This window comes from Patella vulgata, chromosome 1 (assembly GCF_932274485.2).
Source record: "Patella vulgata chromosome 1, xgPatVulg1.2, whole genome shotgun sequence".
NCBI classification, from domain to species: Eukaryota; Metazoa; Mollusca; class Gastropoda; family Patellidae; genus Patella; species Patella vulgata.
The window spans coordinates 94,330,622-94,352,996 of record NC_065879.2 but is presented as its reverse complement, the minus strand read 5'-3'; the positions used below and the strand labels follow the sequence as shown (position 1 = coordinate 94,352,996).

Sequence of the window (22,375 nt, the reverse complement as noted above, 5' to 3'; positions counted from 1 at the left end):
AGGTATAATATCGTCGTGTTTATTGTTTCAGTTGAATACCAAGAGAGTCCACCTCGTGCCAAGAGGAGAAAGTTTATATCTAGAAGAGAGGCGAGGATGATGTCACCTGAAGATAACAGTAGGATAATATCTAACTATTATAACTCTATAATTATTTATGTAATCTTGTAATTAGTTCTTGTCCATGGCTTATTTGAAGAATTTAACGAAAATAATGGGAATAATTTTGAGCCTGAATGCCAACCTTTTCTGAAACCACGTGACTGTGAGAGGATGAACATTACTGATTTTCAGCCAAATTGAGGGCAATTATTGAGTGAACAAAAGACTGGATGAAATGGGATTTAACGCCTTACATGTCTGAGCAAATAAAATCTGGTATACACCACGTAGCGTGCTATGAAATATTTATGTTACTTTGTAAGACCTACGGATACCTAAACGTCGTCTCATTGTCACTGTGCAAATAGTTCTGTTATTGATAATCTCTGTGCAATGTAGAGAGATATCATTTTGCCCAGACAGCGATGGCTCTGCCAACTTTCATTAGAGGTTTCATCTCTGGAATCTATTTTACTACACACCTTTATCATCTCTCTCTCTCCCTCTAAGAAAAAAAATAATGTTATTTTTCAATATTTTTTAAATTCAGATACTGTAATACTGCACCATACAGATCAGAGATATGGAGAAATGTCTGGTTCGTCCCAAGGGAATCAGTTCATGATTAGAGAAATGGCGGATAGACGTCACTATGATGTATCACATTCAGGAGTCGGCAACAGATCAGAGATACACGAGGAATATGGTGAGGTTGATATTCTGAAAGTTGAGGTTAAGAAGGCACACAGCACAAATAGTCGAATGGTCTAAACTGGTGCTCTTTAGATCATACAGGTCTGGCATTGAGTCAACATACGTGGTTTAAATTTTCAGCTTGTACGTTACTAGGAGTAGGGTTCGCAACTACAAGCATATTATGGATATAAAATAAAACCATATGTTAGTCCCAAATTGACCTGTTTTTTTTTCTGGTATGTTTCACCTTTAATAAATGACCATTTATATTTTAATTTAGGTGACCTGCCACACCACAGGGTCATTTTAACGGCAAACAGCGAATTACTACGAACTACACTTGCGGACGAGATTGAAACTGTGGCACGCAAATTACATGAACGTTTTGTTGTTCATGATTATCAATTGACCAGCATATTAAACGCAGTCGCTAAACAACCAAAGGATGGTGTATCCGAATTAATAAGAATACTAAAAGGCAACCCGAAACATTTTGATGCATTTATCCAATGTTTGATAGACCTGGAATATAAAGGATTGGCTGAGAAGCTCACAGGTATGTACATTTATTACTGGTCTCAGTGGTTGTATGCGCATGAATTAATTTAGCATTGATTGGGGTGAGGGTTCCTCGGTATATATTTTAACACTTATTATTTTTTCAGCATGTCAGTTTCGATTTTGGGATTCCCTCATGGGTGTTTGATATTGGCATTGATCAATCAAAAGTAGAGAAAAGAAGCCATCACGGTTTCGAGTTAAAATGCGGATCTTCCGTTTGTCCTCAAATGTTATATAAATCATTAATTAGACCTTTATTCACATGTCAAGCATACAGTTTACCTCGTAATTCATTTTCGTCAAAGTAATATAATTTTATACGTTCACATTATAACTTTTATTGTCGTCGCACCGTCCGTCCACATTTTGTTTGTGGACACTCTACAGGTCAAAAAATTTTATCAGATTTTGACGAAACTTGAAATATAGGTTTATCTCCCAAAGATCTCGCCTCCCTTCGATATCGGCGTGTATTGGATCGTAACTTCATGGATTATAGCCCCTGATTGTACAAAAATCGTGTCATTAGCTTGTGGACATAAATTGTTATGTCGGACCGTAACACCCTAGATTATAGCACCTTATTGTATTTTTTCTTTTAGCTTGTTTTCTGTCCATCTGGGCGCATCTTGCATGACAACGGTTTGTTAACAATTTGAGTGGGGTGTCATCTATACTAGAGAAGACTCAATAACCGTATCTATTGTTTTTACCAAACTCATTTCGTCTTGTTGAACTCATGCGCATTGTTCTTACACTCATTTCAATTATAAAACACAAGTCGTCATTAATATTCCTTATCAATCATAATCTTCAAACGTAGTATTCGTATAATTATTCATGTAATATTGTAATTAGTTCTCGTCTATGGCTTACATCTATATGAAGAATTTGACTTCCCACCTTTTCTGAAAACCATGTAACCGAGAGAGGCTGGGTGCTATTTTGTCTCAGTCAGAAGATTTCAAAATTTGGGGTAATTATTGAGTGAACAAAAGATTGAAGGAGATGTGATTTAACGTCTTTCATTTCTTCACCAACTCGGCAACCGCGTACTACGAGTGCCGAGATATGTTGTTTATATTATGTACACCACCGCCGCCAACACTGGAATCAACCAGTGCAATATTCACTCTGTGAATAGTACTGTTATTGATAATCACTGTGCAATGTAATATGGTAGAGGGGGGGGGTCATTTCGTCCAGGCGGCGATATGTCGGCCAACTTTCGGCAAAGGTTTCACCCCGGTCTTTATTTTACTACATAACATTTGTCACGAATTATATTGACTTCAACAGTTTATGTAACTCTCTCTCCCTCTGTGGAAGCGTTCATTTAATACCTTTATTGGCAGGACGATCTAACATGTCTGGTAAGACAAATAATGGTAAAAGGAAATCTTCAGAAAGTCATTCCACTAGTAAGAATTCAATTTTCCAAGTAGAAACACGACCAACCCCTAGTACCAGTAGTAGTACAGATACTGGATCAGCTTTAGTTTCACAAACAGAAACTTTACATGGTAATATCAGAACAGGTAAATATATTTCAAACATAAACATTAAAATCTGGACAATCTTTATAAACAAATCCAGGAAGACTATAAGGATAAATCTTATATTGCCCAGTTATAAGAATACATCGTATTGACCAGGTACAAGGATATAAGGATAAAGTTGCCAATATTATTTCAATGTTCACGGTGCAAAATGCATATGTCCGCAGTTCTTCAAAATACGTATTCTAGTTTTACAATTTGCAATTTCCATTCCACCACAATACTAATGTCAAAGTGTTAAAATACAGAATACACTTTTCAATAATACTAAATACAGTATAATAGTTATTTTGCACATTACACTTCTCCATTCTGCATTTTGCATGATAGACAAATGCATAATAGAACTATCTAATTCAGATGATATTTAGACTAGCCTACTGTTGATGAAATTGAAGCAAAGTTGATCAAATAGTGTTAGGAGAAACCCAACGGGACCGTATACAAAGTAATATAATAATTATAACAACATGTATGAGATACAATACAATGAACACAGAGGCAAAATTTCACAAATTGCACTTTTAACCACTGAAAACTTGAGTCTGGCCCGACAAAACCCATTTAATTGTTGAATGGACAGTAAACCCCATTTCGATTAATTTTCATTCCACACTACATGTATAAAATAAATACAATCTGATGGTGCAAAGGCATTAACCTATTCAAATCATGTAGTTCTAACTTGTCGGGCATAACACATTTCGTGTGGAATTTACTCCAGTTATTTTGGATGGGACGAGAGAAATTGAAAAAAGTAGGATGAACGGCAATTGTCCATGAGGGATGATATAACACTAACTTCTAAACTACCAGTATCTGATAAAACCACTTCGTTTTTGAGTTCATAACAATGAAAATAGAAACATTGAATAAATATTAGACTCACAAAAAAAACACATTTTATAGACTTGTTCCTCTTAAATATTAGAGTGGACGTTTTATGCCGTTGTCCACGTCCGTTCAGACGTCTGTTCTCATTTAGGTGGGTAGGAAGCTGGCTGGCTATCCTGGAGATCGCGTGTTCCATCCCTGCATTGACTGAGAGAGAGGTCATCGGGATTTTCCGGCGTGGTTTCCCCCATGTCGGTGGTGCAGGATGGATGGTCTGACAAGGACAGCTGTCTAGTCTAGAGATCAAATTGTTTCCTTATTTCTTTTATGAAACTGAGATTATATCTTCAACATTTCAGATGGTTGCGATTTTGGCACGTATCTGACCGTAACCTTGTGGATTATTGTCCGTGATTATAGTTTATGGAACCTCTGGAAATCATAATTATTATTCGATTTGAATTGACGTTCAAATATATGTTGATTACACAACAATCGTAGATGAGTTATGGCAACTTCCTGTTAAATGCCCCACCCCACCCACCCTTCTTTTACACAAATAGTAGAAAAGCATAATGATATTATATACAAAGGTGGTCCAATTATTGTCCAATTTCACTGTATATTAAAGATCAAACGATTTTAGATGACCCCCTGTCTTTTACATAAAATGTGTAACTAGGTTAGTGGGCGTTTTCTAGTGTAGGGAGCCGCGGTGAATCAATGAGTAAGACGTTGGCTCGCTAACCTGGAGGTTACATGTTCGAATTAGGTGTGGTTTTCTCTTGTCACTGGTGCTCGACAGGGTTGCTGGCAAGGGACAACATATAGTCGTCCTGATGGGACAAAAAACTGAGGTCCGGTTTACACATAGGCGTAAAATATAACTTTGCGGTTGGAATTCTATATGAGAGTAGGTGGTAACGCCCGTATCCGGGCAAAATCTCCCCCATAGAACACTGTATGGCATATTCCTTTCTTCATTATATAAGTCGTGGCAGAACAGTAAGGGACGGCAAACCCTATTTCGTTTCATTTCCAGTATGTTTAATTTTTTTTATATATATTATCGTGATTCGAGGTAATATTTTATGTAATTTGGGATATGTTATTGTAGTATTGTTTGATCTCTGAAGGTTATTGTCGTATTAAAGATCATCTGGTCACATTATGGTCCAAATCTAATAAGATCATGCAACAGTGTGATATGCATGACGTCATTATGTATTCCATGACGTCGAGATCACCTTTACGTCATCCGTGGCAACCAGCAATGTTCGGTAACCATGCTCGGTATCTAAACGTACCAATTATACGACAGTGTTAAATTTTGACACGTTTTGTTATTTGTTTCGACCTGTTTATAAATGGCATTCATACCAACCTCTGTAGTCAGTGATTCCAATCCAACATTTATGTTACTTATTACATTTTAGTCTTATACATAATGTACCTCAATTAATATATTTCAGATATTACAACTTTATTGACACCAGGTCACCATTCACCAAAGCTAGAGTATTGTCTACAATCCACTTCTCAACATCAGGATCTAGAGTCTGGTCAACCATCAACATCATCGAGTCTAGATTCTAGTCATATTAATCAACGTAAAGATGATACAACACCAGTTAAAACATCACCTGTTTACAATGATGATAAAGTTGTAAGACCAGTAGATAAAGATATATTATTTAAAGTTTGTGAACGTGGTACATTAGACGAATTAAAATCTATTTTATCAGATAAAACAATTGATATAAATAGTACAGCCATGTTTGATTGTATTAGATCGGGTATTCAAACTGTGGAGAAATTAGAATTATTGATATCATATGGTGCTAAACTTGATGTTCAAAATATGTTTGGTTATAGTTTATTACATGAGGCGTGTGGGTATGGATGTGTAGAAACTGTTAAATTGTTGTTAAATACAGGTAGGATAGATATAGAGAGTAAGGGTTGGTGTGATAATACTCCAATACTTGTTCACGTAGACAACCTGTAGAAAAACTAGAATTATTGATATCATATGGTGCTAAACTTGATGTTAAAGATGGGGATAGTAATAGTTTATTACATGCAGCGTGTGAGTATGGATGTGTAGAAACTGTTGAATGGTTGTTAAATACAGGTAGGGTAGTTATAGAGAGTAAGAACAATGATGTTAGTACCCCAATACTTGGAGCTATACATTCACGTCAACAACCTGTAGAAAAACTAGAATTATTGATATCATATGGTGCTAAACTTGATGTTAAAGATGGGGATAGTAATAGTTTATTACATGTAGCGTGTGAGTATGGATGTGTAGAAACTGTTAAATGGTTGTTAAATACAGGTAGGGTAGTAGATATAGAGTGTAGGGATGTTTATGGTGAAACCCCAATACTTGTAGCTATAGGTTCCAATAAACAACCTGTTGAGAAACTAGAATTATTGATATCATATGGTGCTAAACTTGATGTTAAAGATAGGTATGGTGAATCTGATAGTTTATTACATATAGCGTGTTGGTATGGATGTGTAGAAACTGTTGAATTGTTGTTAAATACAGGTAGGGTAGATATAGAGAGTATGAACATTTTAAATGAAACCCCAATATTTGTAGCTATACGTTCATATGAACAACCTATAAAGAAACTAGAATTATTGATATCATATGGTGCTAAACTTGATGTTAAAGATGGGGATAGTAATAGTTTATTACATGTAGCGTGTGACTGTGTATGTGTAGAAACTGTTAAATTGTTGTTAAATACAGGTAGGGTAGATATAGAGAGTATGAATAATTATGGTAAAACCCCAATATTTACAGCTTTACTTTCAGATAAACAATCTGTAGAGAAACTACAGTTGTTGATATCATATGGTGCTAAACTTGATGTTAAAGATAAGTATGGTAATAGTTTATTACATAAAGCGTGTGAGTATGTATGTATAGAAACTGTTGAATTGTTGTTAAATACAGGTAGGGTAGATATAGAGAGAAAGGATGATGATGGTCTTACCCCAATACTTGTAGCTATACGTTCAGATAAACAACCTATAAAGAAACTAGAATTATTGATATCATATGGTGCTAAACTTGTTGTTAAAAATAGGTATGGTGATAGTTTATTACATGTAGCGTGTAAGTATGGATGTGTAGAAACTGTTAAATTGTTGTTAAATACAGGTAGGGTAGATATAGAGAGTAAGGATAATGATGATAAAACCCCAATACTTGTAGCTATGCGTTCACGTCAACAACCTGTAGAAAAACTAGAATTATTGATATCATATGGTGCTAAACTTGATGTTAAAGATAGGTATGGTGATAGTTTATTAATGTACATGTAGCGTGTTGGTATGGATGTGTAGAAACTGTTGAATTGTTGTTAAATACAGGTAGGGTAGATATAGAGAGTATGAACATTTTAAATGAAACCCCAATATTTAAAGCTATTATTTCCGATAAACAGCCTGTAGAAAAACTAGAATTATTGATATCATATGGTGCTAAACTTGATGTTAAAGATTGGTATGATAATAGTTTATGTCATGTAGCGTGTGAGTATGGATGTGTAGAAACTGTTAAATTGTTGTTAAATACAGGTAGGGTAGATATAGAGAGTATGAATAATTATGGTAAAACCCCAATATTTACAGCTTTACTTTCAGATAAACAATCTGTAGAGAAACTACAGTTGTTGATATCATATGGTGCTAAACTTGATGTTAAAGATAAGTATGGTAATAGTTTATTACATAAAGCGTGTGAGTATGTATGTATAGAAACTGTTGAATTGTTGTTAAATACAGGTAGGGTAGATATAGAGAGAAAGGATGATGATGGTCTTACCCCAATACTTGTAGCTATACGTTCAGATAAACAACCTATAAAGAAACTAGAATTATTGATATCATATGGTGCTAAACTTGTTGTTAAAAATAGGTATGGTGATAGTTTATTACATGTAGCGTGTAAGTATGGATGTGTAGAAACTGTTAAATTGTTGTTAAATACAGGTAGGGTAGATATAGAGAGTAAGGATAATGATGATAAAACCCCAATACTTGTAGCTATGCGTTCACGTCAACAACCTGTAGAAAAACTAGAATTATTGATATCATATGGTGCTAAACTTGATGTTAAAGATAGGTATGGTGATAGTTTATTAATGTACATGTAGCGTGTTGGTATGGATGTGTAGAAACTGTTGAATTGTTGTTAAATACAGGTAGGGTAGATATAGAGAGTATGAACATTTTAAATGAAACCCCAATATTTAAAGCTATTATTTCCGATAAACAGCCTGTAGAAAAACTAGAATTATTGATATCATATGGTGCTAAACTTGATGTTAAAGATTGGTATGATAATAGTTTATGTCATGTAGCGTGTGAGTATGGATGTGTAGAAACTGTTGAATTGTTAAATACAGGTAGGGTAGATATAGAGAGTAGGGATGATAATGAAACCCCAATATTTACAGCTATACGTTCAGATAAACAACCTATAAAGAAACTAGAATTATTGATATCATATGGTGCTAAACTTGATGTTAAAGATAAGGATGGTAATAGTTTATTACATTTAGCGTGTGAGGATGGATGTGTAGAAACTGTTGAATGGTTGTTAAATACAGGTAGGGTAGATATAGAGAGTAAGAACAATGATGGTAGTACCCCAATACTTGTAGCTATACGTTCATATAAACAACCTGTAGAGAAGATGCGAGTATTGGCAAATTTTGGTGCTAATCTTGATGTAAAATTTTCAAATCGTAATGCAGGTTACTGGTACCAGAATAGATATGATTATGCAGGTTATAGTCTACTGCATTACATATGCAGATATCATAAAGTAGAAGATGTTGAATTTTTGTTAAGTAAAAATATAGATATAGAGATAAAAAACAAAGCAAATGAATCTCCAATAATATCGGCCCTGCGTTCATCAAAACAATCAATACAAAAGGTCAAACTATTATTAGACAAGGTTGCTCAACTAGATCATTCCTCCAGTATACTTCACTATGCCTGTCAATATGGTAGTCTAGATTGTGTTAAATACTTTATTGATAAAGGTTTAGATATTGAAGGCAGGAATGATGAAAATGAAAGTCCTTTAATGTTAGCTATTAGTTCAACAATCCAGTCATTACCAAAGGTCAAGATGTTATTAGATGCAGGTGCTAAGCTAGATAGTTCACCGAATATACTTCACTATGCCTGTCAATATGGTAGTCTAGGGTGTGTAAAGTATTTTATAAACAAGAAAAGGTTAGATATAGAAAGCAGGGATGAAAATAATCGAACACCTCTGTTTTATTGTGTTTTGACAAAACGAATAAAATTTAAAAATAAAATAGATTTACTTCTGTCTAAAAATGTTGATAAAATGGTTAGAGATACAAATAATTTGAGTATATTACAATATGCTCGTCAACATGCTAGAAAAGCACGTGTACAATATCTTTTTAAAAATGGTTTTACTGATTATAGCTTATAGAAAACCGTAAATTATAAAATTATTTTTGAAACTACATCTATTGAGTGGCAAGGTACAGTCATTTGAATGAGACGTGCACGTAAAAGATCCCTGGAGAGTTGGAATTCTATAAAAGAGTAGGCTGTGTCGCCGCTGTCAGGGCAAAATCTCTCATAGCATAATGTATGACGTACGCCCGTCTTCATTAGCCCGGTCGGAGCAGATGAGTAGGACGTTAAACCCCATTTTATTTATAAATAATTCTATGTAAATGTACATACCAAAAATATCATACTTTCATAGGGGAGAGAGAGAAATGGGGTTTAAGGTCCACTCGACACAAACTAGGTCATTTCGGGACTAACATGTGGTTTAATTTTATTTACATAATTCGCTTGCGCGTAGGGATCTTTAGCAGTGGGAGGAAACCGGAGGACCCGGAGAAAACCCACGAGGTTGGACAGGCGACCCTACTCCTTGTCACGTACAACCGGGGATTCGAAACCACGCCAGTCGACTCAATGACAGACTTTATGATACAGCGCGCGCACGCTAACCATTCAGCCATCCAACCCCCCGTACTTTCATAGGTAAATCTTGTTTACGGTAAATTAAAAACTAGTCTCGAACACCATGACATTTAAACCACTGTTATATTTTAATATTGTATACCATATATATACATTGACCTGTATTATATACATTGACCTGTATTATAGACATGGACCTGTATATATATATATTCATATCACAGTTATTATTGGATTATTTATCATATATGGCATCTTGTTAAACCATGGATTGATTAACACCCTGTAAAATCAAGATCAAAACACTGCTGCGGCTGACCTGCAGACAGAATACCCATAAAACAATCAGAAAGACGATTTTGTAAACCTAGGCACCCTGATATAGTATTGGCATATGGGAAAAACCTTGTCAGCGATTTTCAAAACGTATGTATGTTGCCGCCCAGTCTTCAACTTTTGGGCTCAGTAGGCGGCACAGTTTGGCAGGTGCGCCTGGTCACCATGTTAAACGAGGCTCTGGTCTCCCATACATAAACGTTAATTTCGCTTACATTTCGATAATATTTGAGCCTGAATCTGTACAGATATTGAGATTGATATTAAACTATTAAAATACAATTGCTAGAAATACATTTACATGAAATAGTAATTCATAATCGTAGATTGAAGTTGGCTATGTTTAAGCCACTGGCTGTCAGATTTCACACTAATGTCACATGACCTCAAAAAAAGAGAAATGGGGTTTAACGTCCACTCAACACAAACTAGGTCATTTAGGGACTAACACATGGTTCAATTTTATTTCTATATTTTGCTTGCGCGTTGGGGTCTTTAGCAGTGGGAGGAAACCGGAGAAAACCCATGAGGAGGGACAGGCTTGTCACGTACAACTGGGAAATCGAAACCCCGCCAGTTGACTCAATGACAGACCGTATGGTACAGCTAGCGCGCTAACCATTCGACCATGCATCCCCCCCCCCCCTACACACACACACATGACCTGAAACCCTTACTGTTCAAGTGCACATAAGATGGACGTTGAAACTTTTCGCTACGTGTAGCCAGTGGTTACTATACCAGTATCCACTTTACGGCAAGTTCACACCAATCTGATTGAAATTAATTCAGCTATCCTCACCCAAAGTCGCAAAAATAGACCTCCCGTAAAAATGACTTTGTCAGTTATTGAAAACACTCTTAATCCCCTCAGACGCCAGTGACGTCACAGTGACCGATTGCATATTCGGAATGTTTATTCCTTAATTACCTATATATAGCCGGCGTGTGTATTCATTAACGCCTGACAGATTCTTTAATCCCTACTCAAATGAAACAATTGACTACTGAATAATTTGTTTTGTAATTCATTTTAATTTAAGATCCAATTTAGAATTTGTTTTATAATGTACCTCATTCTTGTCGCACGATAGTGATTTTAATACTGTGTTTTAAAGTGACTTTTTCATAGAGTCCCTCTACCATCGTGTGCAGTCAAAACGATTCGAGATACATTTTCGTCAGAAGAGTATCGTGGTTCTATTTTCCCCAAGTACAGGAGTAAAAAGATGTGGTCGTGCAAAATGTATCATAAAAGTCAAACATGATTGAAACGCGATTTGTAAATGACGATCCGTTACCGGTATCAGAGTAGCCAACAGTATCTCGTTTTCCAGTAGCCATCGTACGGCACCTTTCTTTCTGCATGTGGATTTGACTTCATTACTCTGAAAAAGACGGGGGTTTGGTTGGCTGAATGGTTAGCGTGCGCGCTCTGTATCATAAAGTCTGTCATTGAGTCGACTGGCGTGGTTTCGAATCCCCGGTTGTACGTGACAAGGAGTAGGGTCGCCTGTCCAACCTCGTGGGTTTTCTCCGGGTCCTCCGGTTTCCTCCCACTGCTAAAGACCCCTATGCGCAAGCGAATTATTGAAATAAAATGAAACCATATGTTAGTCCCAAAATGACCCAGTTTGAGTCTAGTAGACGTTAAACCCCATTTCTCTCTCTCTCTCTCTCTCTCTCTCTCTCTCTCTCTCTCTCTCTCTCTGAAATAGACTGTACAAATGAAGTACGAAAAAATATCTCAATATAGTTAGAATTAACAGTACAAATAAATTTTGATGGTAAATGGAATAACAGATTGAGAAGGGTCATCTAACTACAAGTATCTTTGTGTATTGATAATAATATGGCAAGTGTAGTGTCGTTTATATCTGTCATTAATATATCTAACTAAAGTATCAGACACGAGTCATAAATTAATTAAAAATGCTGATTAGGTAATTATATTTTTTCACGCGGGCCAGAACAAAGACATCACTCTAGGTGGAACGGGTGGGTAATACCCCACCAACGAACTAATCGTACACACGTTAATTGTATAAAATAATCAAGTTTTACTCATCAGTTGTTTATAATTATTATTTACCCATTAATCAATTAGCTTTGTTCACCGATGTTTTTGTAATTAAAGTAGCCTCGTATTATTTGTTGATTTAATTGACTTGATATGAAATCTGAATATAAATTATTCGATGGATAAACGTTTGTGATAAGATAAGGTTATAATGTCTAACATCGTTTAACTTTTTGTCCCCCTTCTTTCGTCCGTCCGTCCGTCTGTCTGTCCGTCACACTTTTTGGGACACAATAACTCTCTTTCTAATTGAGCTACAATGTTCAAACTTGGTGTAGGTGTTTATTAGGTCAATGCATTGATGGAGTTTGAAGATGAGAATTTTCTGCTTAGGGTAATCATGCAGAGATAAGCAATTTGATTGGTTGATGCCTTGGGACACGATAAATTTAGTTCTTATTAAGTGAGAGTGATGAAACTTGGTGTATAGTTATATTACATCAATAACTTGACTAAGTTTGATAATGAGCATTTTCTGCTCAGGGTAAGAAGAGCGATAAGTAATTTGATTGGTCAAGACCTTGGAACACAATAACTCTCCTTCTAATTGAGCTAGAATCTTCACACTTGGCATAGGTGTCTATTAGATGAATGCCTTGATGGAGTTCGAAGATGAGAATTTTCGGCTTAGGGTAAGCAGAGATAAGCAGTTTGATTGGTTGATATACATGAGACACAATAACTTTAGTTCTAATTAAGTGAGGGTGAGGACACTTGGTGTATAGCTTTATTACATCAATACCTTGACTAAGTTGGACTATGAATATTTTCTGCTCAGCGTCAACAGAGCGATAAGCAATTTGATTGGTTGAAACTCTCCTTCTAATTGAGTAGAATGTTTAAACTTGGTGTAGGCGTTCATTAGTTGAATGCCTTGATGCTTTGAGGCACGACAACTTTGATTATAATGAAGTGAGAGAGATGGAACTCCAAATATAGATTCATTATATCATTACATTGTACCTTGACTAATTTCGATGGTGAGAATTTTCTGCTTAGGCTAATGAGCGATAAGCAATTTGATTGGTCAAGACTTTGGAACATAACAACTCTGCTTTTAATTGAGATAAAATGTTTAGACTTGATGTAGATGTTCATTAGGTGAATTTCTTGACTGAGTTCAATGATTAACATTTCGAGCTGAAGCTAACCAGAGCTAATAAATTTCATTGGTCAATGCTTTTGGACAAGATAATCTTGATTCTATCTGATAGAGATTGATGAAACTTAGTGTATAGTTTGATTGCTTGATACTTTTGAAAAAAAAATAAATGTGTGATTAATTAATGTGTGTCATCTATTTATTTTGGGATTTCGGCGGGGGACATCAGCCTCACTGTTGGCTTGTTTTTATACACCCACATTTTCGTGTGGACGTATATTGCTGTCGCACCTGTCAGTCCGTCCACAATTGTTTGTGGACACTCTACAGGTCACAATTCTTATCCGATGATGACTAAACTTGAAATATGGGTATATCTTCAAAAGATCTCGGTTGCTTTCGATATTGGCATGTATCGGACCTAAACTACATGGATTATGGCCCCTATAGAGGTCACAATTTTTATCCGACTTTGTTTAAACTTGAAATGTAAATTTATAACCCAAAGATCTCGGTTCTTTTCGATATTCGTGCATATTGGACTGTAACTTCCTGAATTATGGCCCATGATTGTACGAAAAATTGGGTTTTTAGCTTGTGAACACTATAGAAGCCTATATTGGATCGTAACTTCCTGAATTATGGCCCCTGATTGTACGAAAAAATTGGGTTTTTAGCTTGTGGACCCTATAGAGGTCATAATTTTTATCCAATTTCAAAAACTGTTTAAATATATTGCAGTTACACCCTAAGGATGGTTGAATTCAAATTTCGTAAAAATCGGACCAAAACTGTCAGACAAAATGGCCGCCCATTGTTATCGAATAGCGTAAAAATAAGGTATATGAATGTTGTGGACTCTCTAGAGGTCACAATTTTCTTCTGATTTTGATGAAACTTGAAATGTAAGTTTATAACCCAAAGATCTTGGTTCCTATCAATATTCACGCATATCGGATCGTATCCTTCTGAATTATGGACCCTGATTGTACGAAAAATCACGTTTTTAGCTTGAGGTCCCTCTAGAGTTTACAATTATTATCCGATGTAAAAAAACATTCTAATATATCATCGTTACACCGTAATTTTGTGAAAATTGGACCAAAACTGCCAGTCAATATGGCTGCCCCTCCTACACAATTAGTGTAAACATATGATCTGGTATATCCAAGTTGTGGACCCTCTAGAGGTCACAATTTTGAAGTGAATGTTTATAACCCAAAGGTCTTGGTTCCTTTCGATATTCGCGCATATCGGATCGTAACTTCCTGAATTATGGCCCCTGATTGTAAAAAAAACGTTTAAATATATCACCCAGAGGTCGCAGTGGATCAATTTCGAGTTGCGTAAAAATACACAGACATTCTAAAATTTTGCGTTTTTTATTTATACGCCCACATTTTCATGCGGACGTATTATGCTGTCGCCCCTGTCCGTCGGGACGTCCGTCTGTCTGTCCGTCCATCCGTCCACAATTGTTTGTGGACTCTCTACAGGTCACAATTCTTATCCGATTTTGACGAAACTTGAAATATAGGTTTGTCCCCAAAAGATCTTGGCTGCTTTCGATATTGGCATGTATCGGATCGAAAATTCATGGAGTATGGCCCCTGATTGTACGAAAAATCACGTTTTTAGCTTGTGGACCCTATAGAGGTCACAATTTTTATCCGATCTTGTTGAAACTTTAAATGTAAATTTATAACCCAAAGATCTCGGTTCTTTTCGATATTCGTGCATATTGGACTGTAACTTCCTGAATTATGGCCCATGATTGTACGAAAAATTGCGTTTTTAGCTTGTGAACACTATAGAAGTCATATTGTTTATCCGATTTAAAAAATCGTATTATTATATCACCGTTACACCTTAAGGACGGCTGAGTTCGAATTTCGTGAAAATCGGCTCAAAACTGACAGACAAAATGGATGCCCTTCGTTCTCAAATAGCGTAAAAATATGGTATATCAAGGTTGTGGACCCTATAGAGGTCACAATTTTTATCCGATTTTGTTGAAACTAGAAATGTAAGTTTATAACCTAAAGATCTCCGATCCTTTCGATATTCGCGTATTTCGGACAGTAACTTTCTGAATTATGGCCCCTGATTGTACGAGAATCACGTTTTTAGCTTGTTACACCTTAAGGACGGCTGAGTTCGAATTTCGTGAAAATCGGCTCAAAACTGACAGACAAAATGGATGCCCTTCGTTCTCAAATAGCGTAAAAATATGGTATATCAAGGTTGTGGACCCTATAGAGGTCACAATTTTTATCCGATTTTGTTGAAACTTGAAATGTAAGTTTATAACCTAAAGATCTCCGATCCTTTCGATATTCGCGTATTTCGGACAGTAACTTTCTGAATTATGGCCCCTGATTGTACGAGAATCACGTTTTTAGCTTGTGGACCCTATAGAGGTCATAATTTTTATCCAATTTCAAAAACTGTTTAAATATATTGCAGTTACACCCTAAGACTGGTTGAATTCAAATTTCGTAAAAATCGGACCAAAACTGACAGACAAAATGGCCGCCCATTGTTATCGAATAGCGTAAAAATAAGGTATATGAATGTTGTGGACTCTCTAGAGGTCACAATTTTCTTCTGATTTTGATGAAACTTGAAATGTAAGTTTATAACCCAAAGATACCGGTTCCTGTAGATATTCGTGCACATTGGACTATAACTTCCTGAATTATGGCCCCTAATTGTACGAAAAATCGCGTTTTTAGGATGTGATCCCTCAAGATGTCACAATTTTTATCCGATTTAAAAAAACGTTTGAATTTATCACTGTTAAACCCTTATGATGGTTGAGTCCGAATTTCGCACAAATCAGACCAAAACTGTTGGACAAAATGGCTGCCCCTCATCCGCAAATATTGTAAATATGGTATATCAAGGTTTTGGACCCTCTAGAGAGAGGACACAATTTTGATCCGATTTTGATGTAACTTGAAATACATGTTTATAACCCAAAGATGTTGGTTCCTTTCAATATTCATGCATATCGGATTGTAACTTCCTGAATTATGGCCCTTGATTGTACGAAAAATCACTTCTTTTTTTGAGCTTGTTCTCTGTCCATCTCTTGCAAAATGTGGGCGTATCTTGCATGGCAACCGCTTGTATATTGCAGTCGCCCCTGTCCGTCGGTCGGTTCGTCCGTCCATCGTCCACAATTTCTTGTGAACGCTCTAATGCCAAAAGTTATCATCCAATTGTTTTAAAATTGATATGTGTTGTTTACATTAGTGAGATGAAGAAGCCTATTTAATTTCCGTTTATTACGTCTAGAGTTATGGCCCTTTTTCACTTTGTTGAACCTTGTGAATGCTCTAATGCCAAAAGTTAATATACGATCTTTGTGAAATTTATATGCATTATTTAGATTAGTGAAATGGAGAAGCCTATTGAATTTTAGCAATTTCCGTTTATTACATCTAGAGTTATGGCCCTTGTTTCACTTTATTGATCCTTATGAATGCTCTAACGCAAAAAGTTAACACCCGATCTTTGAGATTTTTATATGCATGATTTAAATTAGTGAAACGAAAATGGCTATTGAATTTCAGCAATTTACAATAATTACTTCTAGAGTTATTGCCCTTGTTTCACTTTGTTAAACCTTGTTAATGATGAAATGTGATGTTTCATCACCGGACCGGCCTACACATTTGCAGGGGCCGCGTTAATGCTGTAGCCTACCTTGATGATGGCCCGTGGAGGACACACGCGCTACTGAGACTAATGATGTTATAACTTTTATATATATCAGTTAACTGATAATGTTATAACTTTTATATTACAGGAAACTAATGAGGTTATAACTTTTTATATTACAGGCAACTAATGATGTACTTGTAGGAGAACTCAAAGAAGATAAGTCTGTTTCAGAATATAGTGAAAAAGGGGGGACAAATTTGATCCAGAACAGTGGAGGAAACCTGTATAGATGTGATATTTGTAGTAAATCATTCACCACCAGTAGTAGTCTACAGAAACATATCAGAATTCACACTAGTGAGAAACCTTATAGATGTGGTGTTTGTAGTAAATCATTCACCACCAGTGGTAGTCTACAGAAACATATCAGAATTCACACTAGTGAGAAACGTTATAAATGTAATGTTTGTAGTAAATCATTCACCACCATTAGTAGTCTACAGAAACATATCAGAATTCACACTAGTGAGAAACCTTATAAATGTAATGTTTGTTGGAAATCATTTTCTACGAGTAGTACTCTACAGACACACATTAGAATTCATACTGGTGAAAAACCCTATAGATGTGATGTTTGTAGTAAGTCATTCACCACCATTAGTAGTCTACAGAGACACAAGAGAATTCGTACAAGAGATAAACCATATAAATGTGATGTTTGTTGTAAATTAGTTAGATTGAAAAGTTATCTAAAAGTGCACATGCGAACTCATACTAAAGAAAAACACTACAACTGTAGTGTTTGTAGTAAATCATTCACCACCATTAGTAGTCTACAGAAACATAGCAGAATTCACACTAGTGACAAACCTTATAAATGTGATGTTTGTAGTAAATCATTTTCTACGAGTAGTAGTCTACAGACACACATAAGAATTCATACTGGTGAAAAACCCTATAAATGTAATGTTTGTAGTAAGTCATTCACCACCATTAGTAGTCTACAGAGACACAAGAGAATTCGTACAAGAGATAAACCATATAAATGTGATGTTTGTTGTAAATTATTTAGATTGAAACGTTATCTAAAAGTGCACATGCGAACTCATACTAAACTGTAGTGTTTGTAGTAAATCGTTCAGTAAAAACAGTGCCCTATTAAAACATATTAAGAGTCATACAGTAGAAAAACTAGTGTGATGTTTGTGGTAAGTCATTTACACGGCATGGAACCCCAACAGACATCTAGTGTGATGTTTGTAGTAAGTCATTCACCCAGTCTGGAACCCAAGTGTGATGTTTGTAGTAAGCCATTCACCCAGTTTAGAACCCTAGTGTGATGTTTGTAGTAAGTCATTCACCCAGTCTGGAACCCAAGTGTGATGTTTGTAGTAAGCCATTCACCCAGTTTAGAACCCTAGTGTGATGTTTGTAGTAAGTCATTCACCCAGTTTAGAACCCAAGTATGATGTTTGCAGTAAGTCATTCACTCAGTTTAGAACCCAAGTGTGATGTTTGTAGTAAGCCATTCACCCAGTTTAGAACCCTAGTGTGATGTTTGTAGTAAGTCATTCACTCAGTTTAAAACCCTAGTGTGATGTTTGTAGTAAGTCATTCACCCAGTTTAGAACCCTATTGTGATGTTTGTAGTAAGTCATTCACCCAGTTTAGAACTCAAGTGTGATGTTTGTAGTAAGCCATTCACCCAGTTTAGAACCCTAGTGTGATGTTTGTAGTAAGTCATTCACCCAGTTTAGAACCCTAGTGTGATGTTTGTAGTAAGTCATTCACCCAGTTTAGAACCCTAGTGTGATGTTTGTAGTAAGTCATTCACCCAGTTTAGAACCCTAGTGTGATGTTTGTAGTAAGTCATTCACCCAGTTTAGAACCCTAGTGTGATGTTTGTAGTAAGTCATTCACCCAGTTTAGAACCCTAGTGTGATGTTTGTAGTAAGTCATTCACTCAGTTTAAAACCCTAGTGTGATGTTTGTAGTAAGTCATTCACCCAGTTTAGAACCCTAGTGTGATGTTTAAGTGATAGTCTACACACATAAGAATTAAAATTTGAGAGAAACCTTATAAATGTGATGTTTGTGGTAAATCAGTCAGTCACAGCTGTTTGCTACAGCAACACCAGATATTATAGCAGGGATTGGATGGCTGAATAGTTAGCACGAGCGCGTTGTATCATAAGGTCTTTATTGAGTCAACTGGCGTGGTTTCGATTCCCAGTTGGTCACTGGTACATGACAAGGGGTAGTATAGCTTGTCCAACCTCGTGGGTTTTCTCCAGGTCCTCCGGTTTCCTCCCACTGCTAAAGACCCTACTTTCTGATATAACAACTCTTACTCTCACAACTCTTTGTATCATCCTTATTGTGGGGGCTGTGGAGGGCGTCTCATAATTGTAATATGTATGTAATAATAGTTGTACAGTTATGTATCCACCTGTATTTTGATATATATATACTATTCAAAAAAAGTAGGGGATATTTGATTTTTAAGTGTTATTAAAGTCACCTAATGAAACTGACGAAGAAACAAATGACAAAATGAAATGAAGTTCACATTCATCGATTTATTCCAAATGATCATTAGACTAAGTAAGGCACAGACTGACCATTATAAGGGTAAAATGATACCCGGGGTCAAACAGCAAAGTTACCACAGCATCACAACCAAGTCAGTAACGGGTAAATCCTTCTCTGTTTGCCAAACAAGCATTGATCCGACGTGGCATACTCCTAATGAGACGTCTAAGGTCATTTTGGTCCAGATTGTCCCATTCCTGTTGCAACGCAGCAGCAAGTTCTTGGACATTGGCAGGACGTTGTTGACGTTGACGTAACCTCTGTCCAAGCATGTCCCAGACATGCTCGATGGGGGAGAGGTCGGGACTCAGTGCTGGCCAAGGTAATGTGGTGATGTTCTGTTGTTGGAGGTAACCTGTAACGATCCTGGCCCTGTGACATCTTGCGTTGTCATCCTGGAAGATGAAACGGCGGCCATGACGTCGTGCGAACGGCACAACATGGACTGCCAAGATGTTGTCCCGGTAGTACTGGCCTGTAACACGCCCTGCAACAACATGTAAAGCCGTTCTTCCAGCAACAGTGATGCCTCCCCACACCATAACAGAACCACCCCCAAATCGATCATGTCTGATGACGTTAACGTCTTGGAAGCGCTCGTTTCGACGACGCCACACCCTCCTACGTCTGTCCAAAAAATCAACAGTGAACCTTGACTCATCTGAAAACATCACATTGCTCCAGCGTCGATTATCCCAGTGTTGACGATCCCTACACCAACGACGTCTTGCCTGAATGTGATGATCTCTCAAACAAGGGATCACGCGAGGACGTCGGGCGCGAAGGTGACCCCTATGCAGTCGATTCCAAATCGTCTGGCCACTCACTCTCACACCAGTGTCTGTTTGAAGACGAGCGATGATCTGATTTGCTGTGATGACACGATTTCTCAAGGCCAAGGTACGGATAAATCGATCCTGGGCTTGAGTTGTCGCCCTTGGTCGACCTGAGCGTGGTCTGTCCTGTACAGATTGTGTATCACGGTATCTGGACCATAGCCTGCTTATGACAGACTGAGAAACATTCATCGTCCGCGCCACAACCGCCTGTGTTGTGCCGATCTGTAGCATGCCAAGGGCACGTTACCTTTCATTTTGGGTAAGCCGACGCATATCAAAATTTGTTTTCTGGTCTCTAAAACAATTAAACTGATGTTTCCACCCTGGAATTCAATGCCACAATGACTGTAACATTCAAAGTCAGAGTCGTGCAAATCTTGGGTTGGACCCCCATGATGATCCCAAGCATCACCTGCATTCCATGCGGTAGCTATTGGTGCGTTTGGGCGTCACATGTAACTGGAAATGTTTCTTCTGTTAGGTTCTATAGTGACTTTTTTCGTAGTCATTTGCATATTTTAGTATTATGCCCCCAAAATCAAATATCCCCTACTTTTTTTGAATAGTATATATGTTTATAGTTATGTATGTATGTACTGTACCTTTGTTTTATGGTCGCCTGTCCAACCTTGTGATTTTTCTCCGGGTCCTCTGGTTTCCTTCTACTACTAAAGACCCCTACGTTCAAGCGAATTATGGAAATAAAATTGAACCATATGTTAGTCCCAAAATGACCTAGTTTGTGTCAAGTGGACGTTAAACCCCATTTCTCTGTCTACTCAGTTTTTAGTATATCTATATTGTAAATGATCCAATTACTTACAAAACAATAAATATGTGACAGCCTCTGTGGAGTTTCTGTTTGGATGACTTTGCAGCTGTGGCCTTATGTTTTGTTTCCTGGCAACCTATCTTTGTAATAAATGTTAATTACTGCACCATGTATAAACCAAAATGCACCATTAAATTTCTTGTAAAAAACCCAGTTATTATCAAGATATTTGTATATGCATGTTTACAGTTGTACATGTATGAATTTTAATTATTGTTTAAATAAATGTTCTGTCACAGTTAATATGTTATTAAAATTTTAGATTTTCCTGGATGTGGTGTGGTTAATTCTTCCAGTAGAGCTGCTGATATCAAACAGTGATTAAGCCCCGCCTCCAATAAAGCTGCTGATATTTAGCAATGGTTAAGCCCCGCCTCCAATAAAACTGCTGATTTCAAGCAGTGATTATAATTTTTGTTTAAATAAATGTTCTGTCACAGCTAATATGCTATTAAAATTTTATATTGTCCTTGACATGGTGTGGTTAATTCTTCCGATAAAGATTCTGATATCAAGCAGTGATTAAGCTCCGCCTCCAATAAAGCTGCTGATATCAAGCAGTGATTAAGCCCCGCCTCCAATAAAGCTGCTGATATCAAGCAGTGATTAAGCCCCGCCTCCCCTCCTGTACTTAAACTTCCTTCCCCTGTTTGTCTCAAGTCCACGAGTCAACGTTTGCCCAACAAAGTAAACATGAAAATCTTATTGTATCACACTGAATATTAGTTCTATACCTATATATGTATTGTAAAATGACTTTTACTTTTGAGGAAATCTCCCTGTTGAGTCATATATCAATCAGAATTCTGGATAGAGTTATGTCCCTTCCAGACTTCACCCAAACAAGACAGGATTTTGACACAGACTATAGTTTTAAACTACTTTAAAGAGCACATCAAATGAGCAAACAAAATTATGTATATCCAGTGGCCACTACATACATTTTATTGCAAGTTTACACCAATCGGATTAAAATTATTCAACATATTACCATTTTAAGTGTCAGACACCAGAAACCACTTTCAATACTTCAGATACAGCCTTAAACCGTTTGATTGGCTCGTCATCAGTTCTGTTCAGTATGTAAGGGTGGGCCATAGTGCCGCTGTCCGGGCAAAATTTCTATCATAGCATGCTGTATGGCGTATATATGGCAGGAAATGATTC

At 36.7% G+C, this 22,375-nt stretch overlaps 2 protein-coding genes across 5 annotated transcripts in view; both read left to right on the top strand.

Annotated features, from left to right (window-relative positions):
- The window catches only part of LOC126816854 (zinc finger protein 239), a 138,659-nt gene that overhangs the window by 10,409 nt on the left and 105,875 nt on the right, over positions 1 to 22,375 (top strand). The window contains exons 6-9 of one of the 4 annotated variants that reach the window (XM_056100268.1): positions 44 to 118; positions 653 to 808; positions 1,079 to 1,354; positions 2,715 to 2,897. The exons of 1 other annotated variant lie outside the window; for it this stretch is intronic. In XM_056100268.1, coding sequence (XP_055956243.1) covers positions 44 to 118; positions 653 to 808; positions 1,079 to 1,354; positions 2,715 to 2,897 — 690 coding nt within the window. Of the gene's footprint in view, positions 1 to 31; positions 119 to 652; positions 809 to 1,078; positions 1,355 to 2,714; positions 2,898 to 22,375 lie in introns of all 4 variants that reach the window. 2 more of the 4 variants (XM_056100263.1, XM_056100277.1) reach the window with 2 other exon arrangements.
- On the top strand, positions 5,425 to 21,479 carry LOC130010297 (zinc finger protein 239-like). The gene is made up of 2 exons (XM_050543727.2): positions 5,425 to 7,487; positions 17,125 to 21,479. The coding sequence occupies exons 1-2, from the start codon at positions 7,455 to 7,457 to the stop codon at positions 18,064 to 18,066; spliced, it is 975 nt and encodes a 324-aa protein (XP_050399684.1). The 5' UTR covers positions 5,425 to 7,454; the 3' UTR covers positions 18,067 to 21,479.

What these genes read in the sequence shown, in the direction of transcription:
- LOC130010297 (XM_050543727.2), top strand. Translation starts at nt 7,455, where the DNA reads ATGGTGCTAAACTTGATGTTAAAGATAAGTATG. An exon ending in TGATGTTAAAGATAAGTATG is followed by an intron (nt 7,488 to 17,124) that starts GTAATAGTTTAT and finishes TTTATATTACAG; the next exon opens with GCAACTAATGATGTACTTGT.